The sequence below is a fragment of the Anas acuta genome, chromosome 11 (assembly GCF_963932015.1).
Source record: "Anas acuta chromosome 11, bAnaAcu1.1, whole genome shotgun sequence".
NCBI lineage: Eukaryota > Metazoa > Chordata > Aves > Anseriformes > Anatidae > Anas > Anas acuta.
In genome coordinates, this window is record NC_088989.1 from 20,360,733 (window position 1) to 20,383,636 (window position 22,904).

At 40.4% G+C, this 22,904-nt stretch overlaps 1 protein-coding gene across 10 annotated transcripts in view; it reads left to right on the forward strand.

Moving 5' to 3' along the window:
- CACNA1D (calcium voltage-gated channel subunit alpha1 D) overlaps window positions 1-22,904 on the forward strand; it is a 244,308-nt gene that overhangs the window by 34,050 nt on the left and 187,354 nt on the right. For 9 of the 10 annotated variants that reach the window (XM_068694613.1, XM_068694612.1, XM_068694614.1 and 6 more), the window contains exons 2-3: window positions 18,105-18,423; window positions 20,902-21,007. In XM_068694613.1, coding sequence (XP_068550714.1) covers window positions 18,105-18,423; window positions 20,902-21,007 — 425 coding nt within the window. Of the gene's footprint in view, window positions 1-15,347; window positions 16,281-18,104; window positions 18,424-20,901; window positions 21,008-22,904 lie in introns of those variants that run through there. The other variant, XM_068694615.1, reaches the window with a different exon arrangement.

Sequence of the window (22,904 nt, forward strand, 5' to 3'; positions counted from 1 at the left end):
AAAGGACAAGTCAAATACCATAGGCAAGCCTAAATATATTCCATTAATGAGGTGATTTTATCAAAACATCTTAGTCTTGACAGAAAAATAGTAGCAAGGTGGTCTGAAAGATTTATTTTCCATTACATTGTGCTGAATGGCATGAAATATATTACCTTCCTTTAATTTTTTGTTACTTAAAAATTCCTGTGCTGCCTTTTCTGCTATTTTGTCCAGGATCCCTATTAGGCTGACAGTCCTGTAATCACTTTGGTCCTTCCATTTACTCTGTTTAAATTTGGCACGATTTAGCTTTTTTCCTGTCAAACTGAATTTTAGTATTGAACTCTCCTTCCAAGGTAGGAAATTGTCCTTGGAATTTTTAAAAACAATAACTGACACTATATTGTTCACATCATGAGACAACCAGTATATGTCAGAGACACAAAACTCTTTTCTAAATAGCTAATATCTCAACAGAAAACATCTAGAAGTGGAGGACAACTTAAAAATGTTACTGTTTTACCTAAAATAATTCACTTTTATAGAATAATGATCTGAATGTTCTCTTGAAGTGTTTAATTCATGGTCACCGAGCATAGGGTATTTTTGCAACACTGGAATTCCTGCACACAAGTGCAAGGTGGGATGATAGGTTGTATTGCTACTTAAACATTTATGATAGTTTATTTAGAGGTCAAATGCTGACAAGTTAAAATAGAGAAGAACCATCTTGCTAGTTATTAAATAATTTACAAGAACAAATCTTCAGGAGAGCTCAGGACCATCATGAGTTGATTATGAATTCAGTGTGTGTGTCCTTCAAGAGAGCATTCCTCTTTCACAAAGTATTGAACTACAATTTTAAATATCAAAAAAGTCACAGTCTCAAGGGTTTTTCTGGAATGGCCACATTCATTCTTACTGTGTTGCAGATACAAAATCAAAATAAAATGTTAATTTTAGTAGAGCTTAAAATATCTGTATCATCATCAAATTACTGTGCTAATTTTCATGTTTCTCTGTAGACTTCCAGATTTACTACTTTAATACTTTACACCCTTTACAAAACAGTAGATGATGATTAAAACTAAGTTGTAATGTTTCTCCTGGCTGCTACTTTGCCAAAATACCATGATTTGGAAGCAGTTTTCCATCAAAAACTATTACCCTATTCAATACAAAGCACTTCCCTGAAGATTTGTTGTTTTATCTTTACAAATTTGGTTTTATATATGTCTGTTCTACTTCAGTGCCCACTTTAGTGGCACTATAAATTATTGTTACTTAAACGGTATTAAATATTTTTTACAAGTTTATTCTGTGATAGAATTGTTTAACTTTTTCCTTCTTCTTTTCCATAAAAGATCTATTAATATTGAAGTATCACATTTTCAGATCCCCCCCCCCCCTTTTTTTGGACATAGTTTACTTTATTTACGATTATTTTTAGTAATGATTTTATTGCAAGCCATGGGATCAATGTATATAATGTGTTGAATCTATTGTGACAAGTCTAATGTAACAAGTTCTTTGATATAAAGGCGAGTATTAAACATGTGGATATGATTTCTGCCTGCTGATACACTGATTTTGTTGCACTGACACTGGCTTGCTATCTAACATAGAGAGTTTTGTTCCACTTAACCTTCATAACATTGCCTGCATAGTTTCTGCAGCAGAAAGTTAAACCCTAACCCTATAGACCCATTATAGTGAACACTCTGCTGATACACTAACAGCAGAGCTCCCACTGGTTTCAGTAATTCCATTGTGTTACCCTAAATTCCATTGTGTTCCCTTTCCTGATATTGATAAAATCGATGAAGCCTATTGTATGGGGTGGCCATAAATCATCAGACTTATAATTTTAGATTATAATTTTAGGCAAATGGAGCTGTGCTATGTGGGATGCAAACCTATTGAAACCTTACTCTTTGGTTTCATAACCATATACAGAAACCTTGGAGCTGGCTGTCATTGCAAGGGTGAATTTCAGCCTGGTGGAGTAGATGTCTTCAGCAGCATTTGGCCTGCTTCTTCCAGCAATACACTTGGCTCTGTGTTGCCTGTGATTGCTCTGTAAAGCAATTAGCTAACTAGCCTTGTTCTCAATGCTGCGCTGACATCAGCAATGATGGTGGTGGCCAAAGAGTTTCAGCATGAATCTCTTTAATGTAATGTCATTTAATAGAGCATCCATAGCAGCTTCAGTACAGCCTAAAACACAGGATAGCATACACTATTAGGGAAAGGTCAGTAAGCAGAAACGAAGCATATCTACAAATATTTAAACTAAACAGTATTCAATGACATAAAGGTTGTTTGCATGTGCATTCAGAATGGTAAGTATCTACAGTAAGAGATACAAATTGCGCAGTAGTGAGCTAAATTAGTGTGCGAAATCTGGGCAGAACTATTAGGAATCTGATGAAGCCAATAGTTGGATAAAATTTATTTTGCCACCTACTTTGGCAGTTCATACTAGGCTTCAGATAACTCTTCAATAACCTCTCTGGAGCAGAGTAGTCTCTCTTTCCTGTGGTTAGCAGATGACTTACTTGATACAACAGGTTGAAACTAAATTTAAATTAAAAAAAAAACAAACAACTTTAGGTTCTTTAATTTTGTCTGGTAATATCCTTAGAATCTAAGATGGGCAGTGAGTTCCATCCTTCATGCTGCTAAATAGGAGGCCAGTGATTTGATGCTGGACGGGCTTGCTGACCTTTTTTACAAAGAGGTAGTAGAATATAAGTGCTCTGGTATGATGGTCTTCCAGCTTCAGGGTTATTTTGCAGTGCTGAAATAGGGCTTGTAGCATATCCTGCAATGCCCCTTCTTTTAGATCTGCAGTCAGGTTTTAACAGAATCAGCCCGAAGGTTTCCCTGACCTTGTGAAAATGGATGCTACTAAGCCGTAAGCCACTGGTTTCTGTGAAAAAAACAAGGATAGAAATTGTGTGCGTGTGTGTGGACTGTTATCAGATTGATTTCACTTTGGAGTAATGAAAAATGAAGTTGCAAGCATGCTTCATTTGCAAAGGTTGTCCCACTGTGGATTGATATGGAATGCTTTGTAGTTCTTCCCAATGCCATACCTGGTTCCTGGCCTCATGCTCACTCAGGTCATAGTGAGCCAACTCTGCTTTCCTAGCTCTTTCATTTTTGGTTTCTGCAGGCTGGAGTAACATTCGCTTGGTTTTGTGTTCATCTTGAGCTCTTTCTGCAAAATCACCGTTAAGGAGTCACAACTGTTTGAAAATTTCTTTCAAGTATATTTGCCACGAATAATCTAGCCTCCCAACTTCTGTGTTCCTGGTTATTCTAGACTGCAAAGTTGGTGCGTATGATATCGCTCTCTAAGTTGTGTTCTCTTTTCTAGCATTTTGCTTCTCTTTACTGCGTTGATATTGGATAGATGTTCACATTAACATTTCTAGCTTTGTCGTGCTGTTTTGCTAAGTCTTCTCATGCACAGGTTCTGTTAACAGCTCAGGAGCTAATTCTTTGTTGATCTTCACATCACTTAAATATTTTGAGATCCTGCATTGTTTTTCATCCCCCTCTGAGCAATCTTCTCGCTTTGTCAATTCTGGCAGCCTTAAACAGTGCTGTTGTTGGGTTTGCGGTTTTTTGTACAGCCTTTCTGTTTCACTACATAATTCCCTTAATCCTTTTCAGATTTCATGTTCTTATATATGTCATATAACCTCTATTTTTCCTCAAGTGCTCTTCTGACATTCTTAGTCATCCATATCAGTCTTATTCTTCTTTTATAACTAGAAGACCCAATCTTTCTTCATGCTCTCACTTTCTCTTGACCCCCTCCCTTGTCCCAACTCCTATTTTGTTCATTATTTAGCACTGGATGTGACTGGATTGAAAGAAATACCAGATCTCATGGAAGTCAATGATATTGAAGTGTCTGCCTATTTAGGGGAAACATTGATGTTTAGCTTCAGTGGTTCTGAGTCAGCCTTTGCCCCCAGGCCACTGCTGCATTGCTGGTTCATTCGGACAGCAGAGAAGGTGGTGCTTGGTGGTGCAACAGGCACGGACTGAATAGACACAGATTTTGCTTTCCAGAAAGTAAATCTGTCTGTAAGCAGGATGCTTAGGCAGAGGGAAAAACAAAGCAAAGCAAAGCAAAACAAAACAAAGAAAAAAAAAATCAAAACAAAAGAAAAAAAAAAAAAGAAAGATATTAAATTACTGTGTTTGAATGATAGCGGCTGGACAGTGCTGTGCTGAATTTCGGGGAAGTCAGAAAAAGTCCTTATAGAGTGAAATTGCCTACCGGTTATCTGCAGGGTGTATCAGCTAACGGCATACATGTGCATACGTGGCATCTGATCTTAGAGTGGCCACCTGTGTATCACAAACCAGATCAAATCCATCTACTGTACACATACTCCATCTCCGAGCCTTCATAATTTAAGTAGTGTTTCCAATGAAGTTATGGCGTTGAAATGATATATCTAAAACCAGAATTAGAATTGAAAGACGGAGAAAAAGAACATTTCACATGGGTTTACAGTATAGAATATTTGACAAAAATCCAGCCTACCGAAGAAGCATTCTTGTCTATTTTTAAATAGCTTGATTCCTAATGTTTTCTAAGTGATTTAACAGCTTATTATGCTAAAATATAGGTTCACAACTAATGATTTAAAAAGTTTCTATTACATTTGCTTTCTCTATAGCTCTGAAGCAGTACCTTTGAGGCACCTCAGCACCATGCCTCACCCCTGTCAATGAGGAACATTTTATGCCTCATTATAATAAGCTGCTTCCTAACGAGGGTGAGTGTTCCTGTGTGGGCATATGTGTGCTGTGTGTGCCTCGGTACTTGCCTGCAGTGCATTTCCAGATGAAGTCTATGGCTGGACAGCATGAAAGTCAGCATTAGCCTTCACCTTTCCTTGTGTCAGACATAAAAAATCATAAAAAATATGCAGTCTTTTTTTTTTTTTTTTTTTTTTTTGTCAACACTTCCTGAAATATTTGAGCTCTTTCTCCTTTCCACTGAAAGAAAACATTCAGCTACAGTTTGTTCTCCAAATTAACGCTGCTCTGTGGAGAGATGGCACTGATGGAAAGAGGTACTGTGCAGATGTCTTTACATTCTGGCAGCCCGGGACTACAGCTAGGGACTAGTCTAATAACTGACATACATTAATTTGCCTTGCAGACGCTTCTAATATATGCCTGACTGCAAGATGCTAAGGAACTGTATCTTTAGCCTGGGATCTCCTTGGCAAAGGTCACAATCATTTTTACTTCCATTGAGAACACCATGTACTGAGGGCTAAAGCAGTTCTGAGGTTCCTCTGAGACATCAAAACTTCAAAAATAGTGATGGCTGAGACAGTCTTTGCTAGGATTTTTTAATAATAGCATCTGGGCTCTTTTCACTTTGTTTAAACCTTGAGTTTGTTATCAAAATTTCCAAGAGCCTGTGTAACACACCAGGTGTGGCTGTACCATGCCAGCTTTGTGTGCCACTAGAATATGATTTTGTATGTGTGGGGCACTGAAATGTGTTTCATATTGCTAGGTACCTTTATTACACCTCAGGAGGCGCATCATTTCTCCCTCATCAAGTGTCGTTTTACCCATTGTATCGTACACAAAGTAGGTCAAAATGTGATATGGTTAAGCAGAGCCTTTAAACCTAAATCAACTTAATCTAAATTGAACTTCTAAGTGAAATTCACCATTTGGTTTGTTTACAATTTTCTAAATTCAGTATGAGACAAGAGGAAGCAATCTGTATCTTTAGAGAATTAAAATGTGCCCATAAATAAGCTCAATCACTGGCCTTTCCACAGAACAAAGCCAAAAAAACATACTAAATCAGCTAGAGGCTGAAAATAAATGTTGAGATTGTACTCTGTGTTGCTGTTTGTATTTTTTTAACTGTGTATTTATATGGAATGGCAAACACAGATTATGCCTTAGTAATTTTTATGGCTTCTGCATCTGTCCCTTTGCTTTTACTCACATATTTTCATAGCCGTAATCTCTAGTTTCTTATTTGATGATGCAAACCTTTCAGATGCAGAAATGGATAAAAATCTTGCTGAGTTTAGTGAGAGTCATTTTCAGAAATAGTCTTTTTATTTGACAGGAAATGAAGGCCCTGGGGGGGGGGAAGGAAAGAAAAAAATAAAAATAAAAAGAAGCATGAATATTAAATGACTGAAGATATTAGTGTCCAATGTTTTCATTACCAGCTTGCTGCATAAAGAAATGCTTGGAGAATTACTTTACAATAGCAAACTGGAAAAGCCCCAAGCCATAATCCACCTGAGCCTAAGTTTTATTTTGCATGAATAATAGAGCTTTATTATGTTTGAAATTGCAGACTACGTTGACAGGTCTGTCAGCTATCTCAGGCTATCTCCATTATGGGAGACACCCCCTTCATCTGGAGCTGGCACCAGACATTGAGATGCCAGCTCCGTGGTCGTTAACAGGAGCTTTACACATATGTTCAAAGCTGTAAGCAAACTGTGTCAACATGCCAACTGTGTGAGGCCGGTGATTATTTCAATATTATAGAGTATTGAAGTTTGGCTACATTTACTGATTTTCGGTTGGTTTCAAGGGCATGCAAAAGGAAGCAACAGTGTAACAGAATTTGCTAGTTTTTTAGAAATACTAATCTGATGCAAATCTGGAACATTTGCATCTAGGGCCAGGTGTCATGGAAAGAATACAGGGATGCTGTTCGTGTTTGTAGGGGGAAAATTCGTGTGGCTAAAGCACACCTAGAGCTGAAGCTGGCTGTGTCTGTGAGAGATAATAAAAAGGGTTTTTTTAGATATGTGAATGGAAAAAGGAGAACTAAAGAATACATAGGGCCGCTCCTTGATAGGGAAGGTCTCCTCACAGACAATGACATAGGCAAAGCAGAGACGCTTAATGCCTTCTTTGCCTCTGTCTTCAATGCCGATGATGGGCTTCGGGACCCAGGGTGCCCTGAGCTGGAGGACCGGGATGGTGGGGTTGACAAACTCCCAACCGACCCTGAACGTGTGCGGGATTTGCTGCTCCACCTGGATCCCTACAAGTCCATGGGTCCAGATGGGATTCATCCCCGGGTGCTGAAAGAGCTGGCGGACATCATCGCGGAACCTCTCTCAATTATTTTTCAACGATCCTGGGAGTCTGGAGAGGTCCCGGTAGACTGGAAGCTGGCAAATGTTGTGCCGATTTTCAAGAAGGGTCAGAAAGAAGACCCTAGCAATTACAGGCCTGTCAGTCTCACGTCAGTGCCTGGTAAAATCATGGAGAAGATGGTTCTCAAACTTATTGAGGCGCACCTGGGGGACAAAGCAGTCATTGGTCCCAGCCAGCATGGGTTTGTGAAGGGTAGGTCCTGCCTAACTAACCTGATTTCCTTTTATGATAAGATCACCCGTATGGTGGACCAAGGGAAACCAGCTGATGTGATTTTTTTGGACTTCAGCAAGGCTTTTGACACAGTTTCCCATAGGATCCTACTGGACAAAATGTCCACCATACAGCTAAATAAAAACATCATACGATGGGTGAGCAATTGGCTAACGGGCAGGGCCCAAAGGGTTATGGTGAATGGGGCTGCGTCAGGCTGGCGGGCGGTCACCAGTGGGGTCCCTCAAGGCTCCATTTTAGGGCCGGTACTTTTCAATATTTTTATAAACGATCTGGGTGTAGGAATAGAAGGTATTTTGAGCAAGTTTGCTGATGACACCAAACTTGGAGGAGTTGTGGACTCGAATGAGGGTGGAAAGGCCTTGCAGAGGGATCTGGATAGGTTGGAGAGCTGGGCGATCGCCAACCACATGAAGTTCAATAAGAGCAAGTGCCGGGTCCTGCACCTGGGACGGGGAAACCCTGGCTGCACGTACAGACTGGGCGATGAGACGCTGGAGAGCAGCCTAGAAGAGAGGGATCTGGGGGTCGTGGTAGACAGCAAGTTGAATATGAGCCAGCAGTGTGCCCTGGCAGCCAGGAGGGCCAACCGTGTCCTGGGGTGCATCAAGCACGGCATCGCTGGTAGGTCAAGGAAGGTGATTGTCCCACTCTACTCTGCGCTGGTGCGGCCTCACCTCGAGTACTGTGTGCAGTTCTGGGCACCACAGTATAAAAAGGACATGAAACTGTTGGAGAGTGTCCAGAGGAGGGCTATGAAGATGGTGAAAGGCCTGGAGGGGAAGACGTACAAGGAACGGCTGAGGGCACTTGGCCTGTTCAGCCTGGAGAAGAGGAGGCTGAGGGGAGACCTCATCGCAGTCTACAACTTCCTCGTAAGGGGGTGTCGAGAGGCAGGAGACCTTTTCTCCATTAACACCAGTGACAGGACCCGTGGGAACGGGGTTAAGCTGAGGCAGGGGAAATTTAGGCTTGACATCAGGAGGGGGTTCTTCACAGAGAGAGTGGTTGCACACTGGAACAGGCTACCCAGGGAAGTGGTCACTGCACCGAGCCTGTCTGAATTTAAGAAGAGATTGGACTGTGCACTTAGTCACATGGTCTGAACTTTTGGGTAGACCTGTGCGGTGTCAAGAGTTGGACTTGATGATCCTTAAGGGTCCCTTCCAACTCAGGATATTCTATGATTCTATGATTCTATGAACATTTCCATTAATTTAAACACATCATAGCACATCCTCATTTGATGTGCTTGGGCAGCACTGTCTGTATCTGATGAAAGCAAAACAAACCCCAAACCCTCTAGATGACAAACCTTACTCTACAAACATCTTTTGGTAATTGCACCTGCTAACTGAAAACACAAAGAGAGAGTCCACTGTGTCCTAAAGCAGTTTTATTTCCAACTACTCTATTACAGATTGAAAGTTCCTCTATTGCCTTGTCTACTACTGACATGATCCCTCGGTGCTTTTCTATAGGGATTTGCTTCCCTAATATATTGAGCTGGTCTTTGTGTTGTCAAGAGCTATGCAGTGAAGTCTTATGATATGAAAGGATATTTACTTTATTTCCATAGTTATACTTTCTTCCATTCAAACTCCTTGAACTCCAGTGAAAGCATGGCTGTCAGAGGTTTGACCTAACGTGGTTCTGCATTTTGTTGGATGTAATCATAAAGGTAGGAAGGAGAAAGATTTTTGGCAGAGTATCCTTCAGCATTCAAAGAGACAAGGAATGCAACTAGTAGATGTATTTAGGTATCCATAAAAACAGAGACTGAATATATATATATGAGGTGTTCATGTTAAAGCCAGATACTGGATCTTTACGTGAATCTTCATTCTACCTAGCAAGCCACTTTAAAAGGGATTGTCATATCATCTACTGCTGAGATTATACCACACTTCCTAAAGCATTTAATAATGGCAATCCTTTACTTCAGTGAGTAATTCATCTCAGTGGATCTGCTTGTAAGAGTGTCAAATTATAAAAAAAAAAAACAAACAAAAACTTAAAATCTTGCTCCAAATCTGAAAATCTTGCTTTTTCTTCCATTTTATTTTATTTTATTTTATTTTATTTTATTTTATTTTATTTTATTTTATTTTATTTTATTTTATTTTATTTTATTTTATTTTATTTTATTTTATTTTATTTTATTTTATTTTATTATATTTTATTTTATTTTTTTATTTTATTTTATTTTATTTTATTCCCTTTCTAATGCAATTACTGTGATTCCTCCTTCATTTTCTAGAGCTCTGATTTTCTGATCTGTGGTTCCTCTTTCAGTGTGGGGTGCCAACACCAACAAAGAGACAGGGCTACATTTCCTCCAGCAGGTATCCATTAGCACAGACAGAAATCTTTCTTTTTACAGGTGTTGTTAGCTCCTGCATACTAAAAAATTCTGCTTGTGGTTACTGCTAACCTTACTTATTGTGAAATGTGTATGGGCAAATCTGGCATGTCTTTGCTACAGTAGAATTTTGTCTTCCAGCAAAATAAGTTTGGAATGCATGTAGTGTTTTATCCATTGCTGAATACATAAATTAATTAATCTGATGAAAGATAAATATAAATATTTACTGTCAGTTTCATGCTTTAAGTGCAAAGTGTCTCACACACTACGTGGTGCGTATTCCTGTAAAAGGAAGAACAGCTCATGTGAAACTGTGTCATGATGCAGCCACAGAATAAAGTAGGACATTTCTTGACCTTGGTGTACTCAACCATGCAGCTGTTGCCTTCTTCAAGAGATGCTTTTTACAAGGAATGTCTTTGAAAGTCATTAAAAAAATCTGTTTGGGAAAAATTCTGCAGAGAATTTTGGCAAGTTCATTTTTCCTGTATCTGGTGAGAAAAGAACATTTTGCACTTTTTTTTTTTTTTTTTGAAACAAACATACAAACAAACAAAAACAAACACAGGTAATGTGTTGTGTTTAGCATGTGGAGCAGGGACTGGTAGATCTGAGAACATGATTTTACTCTGTACTCGGCTGTGTGTTAAGAAACATGAATTTTCACTTCTTCCCTGACCTCTATAAGTGTCAGTTTCTTAATATTTAATACAGAGCTAATGAATTTTACTTGTCCTGGCAAAAATACTCTCAGATCCCAGAGCAGAAAAAGTTGTTTTAAAAGTGCAAAGTAAGTTCACATTTGAAAGGTCGTCTTTGTGCTTTCCTAGGAGAAAGCAAAAGGACTTTGTATGACAGGCAAGGAATTGTGTCTGAAAGTCTTCGTTTGGGCTGGGCTCAGCGTGGAGCGCACTGGGGCAGTGCCTTGGTGCCTCCTGTGGGGTGCCATGGGAGAGGCTTCCGAGGCCAGGATTCCCACCGGAGGCTGTCAGGCCTCCTCCTCCTCTCCCTCTCCCTCCCCAGCTCCTGCTGAGGTCTGCTGCTGCCTGGCTCTTGTCTCCCGCAGCCACCGTGGGAGAACCCCCACTCAGACGCGCTTGCTTCTGTCTAAAGCCTGTGCGGTTTTTAGCAGTCTTCCAGCCTCCAGAGTGGGGTTTTCAAGCTCCATCACAAGCCACCGCCAGAATATCCTGCAGAAGCTGGAGTGTGGCTTGTATTTATAAAAGTTATTTGTTTGCATGAGGCACATGTGCTGATACTGTGAGTCATCCGTCCATTTTGCTGTGACATTTTCGAGCACAATTATGTGTAGTGGAATTTTTTTGGTAGCTGGCTATGTTGCCCATCTGTGAAATCATCATTCTACTGAGCACTAAAAATAGAGATGAAACTCTTCTGAGAAAATTCTGAATCTACTTAAATGACAGTTTGAAATGTGTTCATGCAGTCAACAGTTTAAATATTTTCTACCCTAAATATGGGTACTCTAAATTTAAGGTGATGTAGTCCTGCTGTCACCACTTCAGTTCACCTTGCTAGCACAGCGATACAGTTAGAAATAATTTCTGGCTAGGAACCTGGTCTAATGCCCACCAAAGCAAATTCACCAGGGCCTCTGATGTCCAGGACTGGCATAGGAATGCAAGCATTCTGAAAGGTGGATAACACGCAGGGTGGAAAATATTTAGTAGTAATGGGGAATCACTGGAGAAAAATGTGAAGAGAGTCCATAGCAGTAGATAAGAAGGGCAGAGAGAGAAGACTATTAGGAAATGAAGCTTCCAGATAAGGAATAACAGAATATGCGGTAACTTCAAAAAGGATTTATTTCTGGTCAAATACTCAAAGCAAGTTAGTGTGGAGATATGGTAAGCCCTAAAAATAGTGAAGAAGAAGAGCTAGAGCTAAGAGAAAGAAATGATGGAGGAACATAAACTGTGTTGAGTAATTGCATCATAATTGAAGCCACAGAAAGCCAAAGAATCTAATTAGTCAGAAAAACACATTTCATTACATTCTTGGTAATTTGTTTTGAAAAAGTCCAACTGGATTTTAAATTTAACAGATCCTGAATATGTTTAGAGCACACTACACTTTTTACTTGCATATAGCAAAAAGTAAAAATATAGTTTCAGAGACATATTCATGGATTGTTTCATTCAAAATCAAGTTTGCAGCTGTCCCTTAGTATCTGGGTATCATTACATGATGTCTTGTGAGAGGATGGGAAAAATTAATTTTGTTGAGTTGGTAAGCATTAATAGAGACCACCAGCCATTTCTTTAATTCACAGGCAATGAGACATACTTGAGGCTGTTGTTCAGCCAAATTAAAAGAGCATTGTCTGCGCAACCCCCTGCCTTTCCTCTTTCCTGTCCTCCCTCCCTCTATCCCTATTTGTTTACAAATTTTCACAGTGATATTTTTTTTTTCACAATACATACAGCTAGATCTCCCGCTAGACAGAATTAGTGTAACACTCTTCATTTACATTTTTCTTTCAAAAATTTGTATTTTTTGGTGAGCTTATATGGAAATGGTTAGGCTTCAGTGTGGTAGGCGTTTTATATCTTGAATTATTTTTTGTTACACTCTAAATAGGAGAAAAGAAAATCAGAATTATACTTCATATTAGGATATTCTCCTGATCCAAATTAATAAAAAACAATTATGTGAAGACGTAAAAGGCTATTTTGTAGAGGGAAAATCAAAATTTGGTGCTGTTTCCTCATGGAAGATATTTTAGATATTAAATCTAGAGTATGGATAAGGTCAATAAAATGGATAGTTACTCCTTCTCATCATCTTTATTCTGTAGTGGATTCTTAGATTTTAAAATCCTTACATGCACATTTTTGTCTATTTTTGAGATCTCAGTTAGTAGGCTTTTAGAAGCATGTGCTTTCTATAGTTTTCCACATAAACTACACTCATAATAACAAAGTGCTATTTTAAGTGCTTTAGCTCTTACTTGTTACTTGTACTGACATCAGAAAAATGATATTCACTGATCTGACAGGCAATATAAGGACATCCTTAAGTTTCATTATGATCATTTTTAGATAAAAATGTGAAAAACATCTTCAAACTCAAACTGTAGCTCTATCATCCTTCAGGCGAGAAGAATGAAAATAGATGTCTTCAGGCAAAAAGAAAAAGTGAATGCATATGAAAGTGTATGCAAAGTTAGACAGAAATACATAATGTGGAAGAGAATGAATTCTGCAAGTCCTTGCTCTCAGCATGGCCATATTTCATTAAAATATTCCTTCTGTGTGTAAGGGTAGTGATAGGTTAGTGTATGTTTGTATACTAATAACTTCAACTGAACTAATAGGATAATAGATTAACACACGAGTGAGAATTGCCTGCTTGTTAATGGACTAGGCTAGTTCTGTTGCTTCACATTTTATAAAATTATGTGTTTGTTACGTGACTGCCTCCCACACTTGCAGCTGTATTACAATAGGACCTGTTCCTTCTTCATGCAATGAACGGCTGTGCAGTTTTGTTGCACACTGCTCCACAAGTTCATAGGTGGCCGAGGTTTTGCTTAAGTGGGTTTAGCCTTGAACACATCGCTCTTGAATTCTTTATGGGCTTCCTTGCGCTTCTAAGATGTGCTTAGGAGGATGCTTCTTTGGTTACCTGTTTCTGTTACAGAGAACAAGTCCCTGAAAAGCAATGAATGTTACCAAGAGGAAAATGATAATAAGTGAGTGGCAACTCTGCAACAATTAAATGGTAATAGTGACCATATTAATTTCCCATCCTGTTCCTTAACATATAAAGAAAATACACTGACGATGGCATAGCGCTGAGCGTATGACAGATGAGGACATTCATCCTTATTTTTTCTCTGAATATGGGTTGTTTTCATTCAAAATCTCATCACTTATTATGGTAGCTGGTACACATTCTAAAGCATGAATATAAAGCCAGCAGTTTCATTCAGGAATGAGTAACTAATATCTAAGTGACATAAAAGTGAAGCAATGTTAGTGAAGTAATTAGACACTAGTTTGTAGAAGAGGGCAAAGAGCTGTTTAGATAATTAATGGCTTCAGTAATTAGCACTTTTGTGACTAAACAGTGTCAGTATTCTTGAATACTTTCTTGAAACTCTCTAAAAGGACTTGCATTTCTTTTTTTTTAACTGTAATTTTGATTTTGGAAATATAGTTGATAATTTGATTTGAAAAAAAAAAAAAAGAAAAGAAAAAAGCCAGATAGCTTTGAAATAAGCAAAAATACATGCATATGGTTTTGGACCAACTAGGAAACAGTGTTTCTTCATTTCACTGGAAGGCTCACAAAGTTTATTTTTGGTGAGTATTTGGCAGGTTCCACTACATAGTGCTATGCACCATCACAAGGACTGGGGATTAGAAAAGCAGCACTGGCAAGGCCAAAATCCAGGAGTTTCATGGACTTCTGCAAAGGAGACAGCCTTTTTCTTTAGGATGCTTTTTGCTTATGTTAGATCCAGGCCTTATTAGTTATGAATTTGTTAATAGCATCTCAGTGCTGAGCTTCATAAGCCTTATTCAAAAAAGAAAAAAAAAAAATAAAAAAAGAAAAACAACAAAAAAAGAGTGAGATACCTGAATCTATACTTATAAAAGTACTAAGCAACTAAGCAGGTTGGGCACCTCACTTCCTGTAAGTGATTTAGGTGCCTGCTTCCAGTGCTTCAGCCTTCAGTTAGGTACTTTTGAAGACGCACCAAGCATCTTTGCCACCTAAATACCTGACTGTCAAGTTGGTCTTTTATGGATCGTTAAGGCAGTAACCCAGGTACACAGACTGCTAAGTTTTCGTCAGGAAACACGTGCTCTAATGATAGGAGCCTCTCAACTGGCAGTGGTACCTTCCTGGCTAAACCAACCTTCTGAGCAGCAGGTTGGCCGATGAGTCAGATCAGAAGGTCAGAAAAAGGGAAGTCCTCAGACAGAGGCTGAGAAGTGGCAGGGAGGTGGAAGATTTCTCCTTGTTGGAGGACTTCTCTGTGGGTACTCCTGGATAAATTTTAGTATTTTTTTTTTAATTTTAACTCACAAAGATAACACCAAGTGGGATAGACTCCACCAAGCAGAACTTCTTATAAAACTGGAGGATGCCTGCAATGCCAAGGTTTTATTGCTCTTCTAATGCTGGTGTGTAGTTGTTGTTTCTTATTAATTAGATGAAACTAATTGTGGATGACGGATATCTAGAAGAGAGGATAGGGACATAGATAAAGCGGTAGAAGAAAAAGGGCTAGTGCTAGTTTTGCTGAAATGTTTTCTTAACAGAAAACCCATTTGCCAAAGGTTCAAAGCCACTGTGATGATGGTTTGGAAGAAAAAAAAATAAATTGAAATGCACTTGACAAATCAGAAAGAATTTATTGCAGAGAAGTACAAGTTTAGCTTTCCAGTATTAATTTGGTTTTGAATGTGTACAGTTCTTAGTTGTTTCGTTAATTACTTTTCCCAGTGGCTGCAGTCCCTTCCTTCAGTAACTGAGGGCAGCTGCCGCCGTTGGCACGACTTCTCTCCTTCCTACCACACCTCCGGCTGCTCCAGTCCTGCGCACCGGCACGCAGGGCTTCTGCGCTTCGAGACCAATAAAACAAAAACGAAATCACAGGCTTCGGCTTTTTGTAGTGAAAGCTGACGCCGAAAACGAAATATTTTCAAAAAGATTTGTTGGAAGTATCCAGGTAACGATCTGAAAAGGTCGGGGTCGGCTGGGAGACGCTTCAACAGGTTGACCAGCCCGAGCGGAGCTGAGGGGCCGGGCGCTGCGGGGACACGGAGGGGGCGACACCGCTGTGCGGGGCCGTCCCGGGCGGCTCCCCCGGCACCTGCCGCCCGGCCGGGGGCCGAGATGGCGCCGGGGCTCCTGAGGGGCCGCGGCGCCTGAGGGGCGGGGAGCAGGCGAGGCGGGATCGCGGCCGGCTCGAGGCGGCGGCGGCGGCTCCGTTCGCCCTGCCGGAGCTCCGGGAGATTGAAGAGCAGCAGCTCCGCGCCCCCGCTCGGCCCGGCCCGGCCCAGGGAGCAGCAGGTGGCGGCGGCGGCAGCAGCGAGGGAGTTAACGGCGTGGCGGCGGCGGGAGGGCGCTGAGGAGGAGCGGCGCCGGGAGGAGGGGGACCGGGGAGCGGGCGGCAGCGGCAGGAGGGGGACTGAGGAGCTGGCGGCGGCAGCAGCCGGGTTGCTAGGGATGGAGAGATCCCGTGTCACCCGGATGTGAGTGTCATGTTGGCCCAAACTCGGAGGGATTTGGCAGCGGCAAAGCAGCGGCGGCAGCAGCAGCAGGAGGAGGAAAAGCCCCTCGCGCGTCGCTAGGCACTACCATGGGGGTCGGGTAGCGGGAGCGCAGGGGCAGCGCACACCTGGCTCGGGGTGGGTGGGGGGCGTCTCGGCCCTTTTTTTTTTTTTTTTTTTTTTTCTTTCTTTTTCCTCTCATACGCTGGAGAAAGTGAGAATAATGCACCACCACCAGCAGCAGCCGCCGGAGCAGCACCCAGAAGGTAAGAGCCAGCAAGGGCAGCGGCAGCAGAATGCCCGGAGCTGAGGGGAGGGGGGGCAGCGGGGGAGGATTTGTGAGGGATTTGGGAGACGGGGATTAGGGAGGGGAGGGCTGAGGATGGGGCAGGTTTGGGGTGGGGAGAGGACCGGGAGACGGGGGGGAGGGGGCAGGAGGCGAAGACGGGAGGGATCGGGGTGCCGTCGGGGCTCGGGGGGATGCGGCTGTTGGGGGCTCCGGCACATCCCCCGCAGCTGGGTGTAAGGTTTAATTTACTACCCCGGGGTAGTAACGTGCAGGTGGCAGGGATGCAGCGGGACGAAAGAACCCGAGGGATGGCTGCGCGGATCGGGGGGTTGTTTGCGCCGAGCAACGTTTCGTAGCATCCCGGGAGGCAGGCGGGGGGGAGATGTCTGTGCCGTTGCTTTTTTTTTTTTTTTTTTTTTTTTTAAAAAAAAAAAAAAAGAAAAGGACTCCAGTGATAAACGCCGCGATGGACACCACCGCCCCCGAGGAGCCGCGCTGCCTTCGGGCAGCCCCAGGTGCGGGCGGGCAGCTCTGCCCCGCTGCCGCCGGCTGAGCTCCGGCCGGGAGCCATCTTAGCGCGCCCCCCGCGGCCGCCCCTCGCGCAGGCAGCGGCCGAGGCCGAGGCCGAGCCTGGGACCGGCGGCGTGTGAGGGGCTGAGGCAGCCCCGGTCTGCGCTGCCCCCGCCGGGGAGGCGGCGGGAGGTGACCGGAGGGCTGGGCTGGCGAGCCCCGAGGCTCCGCTGCTCGGCGAGCGGCGGTCGCTGGGGAGGTGTTTTCCCCTCCTGCCCGGGTAGCTGGATGCGTGTCGCTGCCGTTCCGCCCGTCAGCCCCGGTTCCCTGCGCGGATGCTGTGCCGTTCTTTCATTTTTTCCCCACCCAGGCATCTTCAAGTTTTGGGTTTGACTTAGGAGCGTCTCCTTCCTACAGGTGCATGTAGGAGGAGGCTCTGCTGCTCTAGTCAGGCAGCTCGCGAGGAAAGAGCTGTGCGAGGAGGTGTTGTTTTGCCTGCTTTGCTGTCATCCGGGATAAAAAAAAGGCCTTAAAATATTATTTAGAAGGTGCGATTTATTTTGTGACACCTTGTGAAAAAGCAGAAATAAAATAAAATTCCTTTACAGTAGTTTGATGGGTGTAATTTCTGGCGTGCAAGATAGCAGAGCTTTATGAACATATTTACCACCAGACAATATTATGTTTTCCTGTGTGGGAGGCATTTTTCTTTGAGAATACAGAACAGTGCGAAATTTAACTTGCTTACAGGACTTCTGGGGTTTTATGTTTTGGGGGAAGAGGTGTACACTTGGTTGTTCTCGATTGAAAAACGTGCAAGGATTTTAAATGACTACTCCTTCGATCAAGATGAGGTGAGGAAATAGTAAATGCTGAGGCACCACAGCCAAGTTGGTCATTAGGAGGAGGTGTGTTTTACTGCATTATCGTGCTGACAGAAGAGCTGCCATCCGGTTCGTGAAGGAAAAAAAAATAAGGAAGAATTAAAATGTCAAGTGTTTGTGTAGCACTTGCCTTGATACTTAGGTTGAACATGAAATAAATGCTGGTTCCTGAGACCTTTTGGCTACTGTTGAATCATATATATACACTCATGCCTGTATATTCAATCATGTATGTGTGTACGCATACATACATACACATGTGCATATACTTATGCTCTATAATATACATAATATAAGCATCACACCAGCAAGAGGTCTTAAAATAATCTTTTCATCAAAAACACTGTGACACATTCTAGCATAAAAAGTTATAAACAAGTACTTTTTTTTTTCCGTTTCTCTCACAGAGGCGAACTATGCAAGTAGCACCAGAATTCCTCTCCCTGGTGACGGACCAACTACTCAGTCAAACAGTTCAGCACCATCCAAGCAAACTGTTCTGTCTTGGCAAGCTGCAATTGATGCTGCTAGACAAGCAAAGGCTGCCCAAAATATGAGTACCACCACAACCCAGCCTGTAGGATCTCTGTCCCAAAGAAAACGTCAGCAATATGCCAAGAGCAAAAAACAGGGTAATACGTCTAATAGTCGGCCACCCCGTGCCCTTTTCTGTTTATCCCTCAACAATCCAATACGAAGAGCCTGCATTAGTCTAGTAGAATGGAAGTATCCTTTGATGCAGTTTCATTTTACTGTCTGTTACTTGAGTTTTCCAGATAGATAAAGGAATTGTATTGCCATGTCTGATAGTGTCACAGCTAGTGACAGTTAGTTCACTTAACTCTGTGTGGGTAACACTCATTAACGTTAATGGTAGTTAATTTTGTGTAAATTGCTGTTAATGATAGCCTCTTAATCCGTGTCATAATGATGTAGAGTATTGTTTCATTAAAGTAAGTACTTCAAAGACAGGGAAGAGTTCATAGCGGTTCATTTTTTCTTAGGGGGAGAGGGGAACACATTCTGAACTTAACTTTTGGCATTTGCAAGCTTCTGTTATGTTCCATCAAATCTCAATATTGAATTCATTGCTCTTCCAAATAAGGCTGAATAGACAGGAGTACATCTAGTGGTTTTAATTGGGAGATGACCTTTGACCTAAGATGTCAAACCCGTATCTTCTATATAGTGGTGAGGTGTTAGGGCCAATGAATGTAGATGTAGAATGAATGCAGAAGTTATTTCAAAATGATGTTTTCCAATTGCTAAATGCAAGGAAGGCTTTTAGCTAAAATACAAACTCACTGTAATTACATATGAATGCCTGAACATTTACAACATACATGTATGTCTGCCACCAAACATTTGGAAGCTTGTCCAGCTGTAGATTCAGGATCAGATATACTGGCATGTGTTCATGATTTGAGTGCTTGGAAGAATTGCTTTATCTTCAGTTCAGTGGTTCTGATTTGGAAGAACGTGGATTTCTTTGGAAGAACAAAGAGCATGTAGATTTGGTATATTTTTTAATTCTCAAGAAAAAGTTTGAAATAGAGAATGAAGCTTTGTTGAAGTACAAGGATAAAAACACTTGCCTGTTAGTTGTGGCAATATCCCTGTAGCAAGAGAGAGCTATTTACAAGAGTAGACTAACAAAGTAAAATTCATTTTGTTATTTTAAGCAGCACACCCAACCACTTTCAGTAGGAAATATTTCTCATTTATAGGGCTTTTTTTTTGTTGTTGTTGTTTTTCTTTTTTCCCAATTCTTTGAGCTTAATTAAAGATAATGAAACAGATTCCACTTTCATTTACACTGGTAGAAGTCCAACTAATTTCAGTAAATCGGCATCTCCTTGGCTAAGGTCAGTGAAATGAAATTACTATGGGTCTAGAGTGGAATAACTCAGGGCAGAATTTGTCCTGCTAGCACTGTATCATAAAACAAGCTTGTCAGTCTTGCACTGATATTGTCCATTTCAGTCTGGAGAACACTGCTTTTTGAGATGTGTATTCTAACTTTATTTTGTAATGACTGTTGATGTTGATGGGCTTTTGTGAAGGTAAACTCAGCCCTTGAGTTTACAAACTGAGATGTCAACAAACGAAATTTACAAGATCTTAAAGGGCATGTGAGCTTAATAGGTGTTTTCATCATAAAAAGTCTATTCTAAATTGACAAAATTGTTTTTGAGGAAACAAAATTATATGCAGTGCTCTTTGCTCGATCTTTTATGGAAATTTTATGGGCATATATGAGGAAGCTGTGCACTGAAATGGGGGGGGGGGGGGGGAAGTCAAGTCCCAAATGCTTTGTTTACAAACTTCCAAAAGTAGTTTTATCTGAGTACCCCCATATTTTTAACTAGAAGAAGATAATTAAATATTATTCAGTGAAAGGCAAATCGATGATAAGCTGGAGAATAAACTTCATAAGGCTGAATTTTAAGAAATGCCTTTCTTTTCCTGGAGGAAAAATATCTCCAGATTTCAACTGTATTCATCTAGACATGTTGTTAAAAATGTAGCTGTAGTTCCTGCCATCCCATGTGAAAGCCTAAAGCCTCCCAGTATGTATGGCTGCCAAGACAGCAATGACATTCTCGTAGCCAGTCTACTCACCTAAACTTTCATTGGTTCTGGCCAAAGCAAAACTGTTCAGGTGTTCAGCTGTCCAAGACATGAAAGGGGCTCAGAGTTTTCTGTGTGCATTATACAACATTCCAGCTCTCTACAGGAGAACAGTTGTGATTTGTTGGGAATCATTCTCATCTTACTATGAACTAGATACCAAATGATTTTCTTCCTTTGGATAAACACATTTCTGTTAGTTAATGAGACTTAATGTTAGCATATGAAGACAAAATAGCTCCATAAATATTCCTTATCTAGCATGTTAACCTGCATATTGATTTAAGAGTATGTAATTAAATTAATCTCTAGAACTTAATAAAAAGCGCTCTGTGGCAGCAACAGTAAGTCTTCTCCCCTTTGCAGAAAAGAGCAGCATGTTGAAACATCAGTGTGATGGAAAATAATATGGTGTAGTGATATAGCTGGAGGTGATTGAGTGTTTGTCACAGTTATCAGTCAAAAGATTGCCTGAGACCTAAGACCTGTTTGAGTGTTAGAACTGAAAAAAGAGCTAGGCTTGAAAGTTAGTAGGCGCTTAGAATTCATGGATTCCTTAACAGGATTTTCCAGACCATTTGACATATTTATACTACTGTCTATTTTTGCCAATTGTGTGGCCTTAGCTGTTTACATCCCATTCCCAGAAGATGATTCTAATTCAACTAATCATAATTTGGTAAGTACTCTTGAATTTTTGTTTTATAATGATGTTCTTTTATCTTGATGGTCAAGATTAGTTGCTAGTGTTTGAGACCGTATTAAGTGTAACAATTTCAGTCAAAAAACTGGTATGCAGTGATACTTTGGAATAAAATATATCCAGAATGTGGAATTGTTTTATTTTTAATGTGTTCCCTTATGTCATATCTTTAAAACCAGATATTTTTCAGCAGTAAAATTATTTGGAAGAGAATGTAAATTAATGTTATACTGTGTGTGTATAGAGGTATGGTATTAAAAACCTTGATTTAAATTTCTGTTGTTTTAGACATGCCTTTTTCAGTCCTTCTGAAGTTTTACTGTCTTTCCTAGTATGCTTATCTAATCTATTTTCAATTTTTAATGGTGTTATTTAGCTGTATATATTATTAGATGAGAAGAGAATGGTGGGAAACTTTACAGCAATACATTTTGAAGTGATAAGAATAGCAACGTGAATTTTAAAAGCAGTTACTTCTAAGTGTTTTTTAAAGAGGATGATATTGCTGTACTTTGTAGAGCTGTATTTCTTCCATTAAAAATAGTATACCTGTGTTGTACTTGAAAATATTATGTAAAATATTTTCCTTTTAGTTGCTATTTTATTAATTTATAATTAATATGTTATTAATTAATTTAATCAATCAATTAATTTATTTAATAATTAATTTATTAATTTTATTAATAAGAGGCTATCACTCTTAAAGGTGATTTGAATTTACATTAGAGTGGTTTCATCGTTTACATTAAAAGATATTTTGAAATAGTAACTAGACCTCAGCAATCCTTTGAGTTCTCAAAGTCTATGGGACTCATTTTTTTTTGAGCTGTGGTTGGGAGGGTGTCTTCAGAACAAAAATTGAATGCCAGATCAGTAAGTAGGTAATTTTGGACTACTTTGGATGGAAAATTTATGCTGATATGAGGTTTTCTACTTTTAGAGATGTTTGTGCATTGTGTGGTGTGTAAGATTAATTACTTTTTTGGGGGGGGGGAGGCGGGGGATGGGAAGGGGGGAACCAACCACATTCTATTCATATGATCCATTGAATATATTTTTGTTAATCAAGATTAAGCATCTATGGATGACAAAAAAAATATGCTAGCGAAAGGCAGAATAATTCAGGTCAACGTAAAGAATTATTTATGCAGCTGTGTATCTAGCCAGCCAACAGTCTTATCTCTCTTAATTTTCCCCCCTCTGTGAGAAATTGAGGGCACAGATCTCAATAGCTGCCAATCCAACAAGAGATTTGGTAATAACAACTTTCAAAAAGCATTACATGAAAAGGGTAATATAATTACTTGTGTTAGAGGCTAATCATTTTGAAATAAATATTTTTAGCATTAGTTTTGTTAGGCTGGTATCTGACCTAATTCTGCAATGTGTTAGCATTTAGAAAGCAATGGACGTTTTTGTCCCTGATGTTATTTTAACTAATGTGAACAGGTTGGTTTAAGCAAAAATACATTACCTTTGTATTTTTTTTGTTATTTTATTTTTTAATAAGAGTTCTCTATCTATTTTAGGAAAAGAGGTCTTGAAGACCTCTAAGTGTACATATGGTTTAGAATTTGGCTATTTAAATTTGCCTCTTGTTAATTTTAAGTAACTCCACTAGGCTTGCTCAAGTACTGCCATGTGCTGGGGCAGACTTGAGCCAGAAAAGGGAATGTATTGACACATCCTGTCTACCTGATGTAATAAATTACTCTGGCAGAAGCAGTGTTGTCTTTCCTTATGACTAGGGTTATACATCATGAAATGCACTAACCATTGATCTGTGTCCTTGTATCTTTCTCAGGTATTTTGCTGACATTTTTTCTCAACTAGTGTAGCCCAACTTCCTTTGTTAAGCCAGTACTTTGGATTC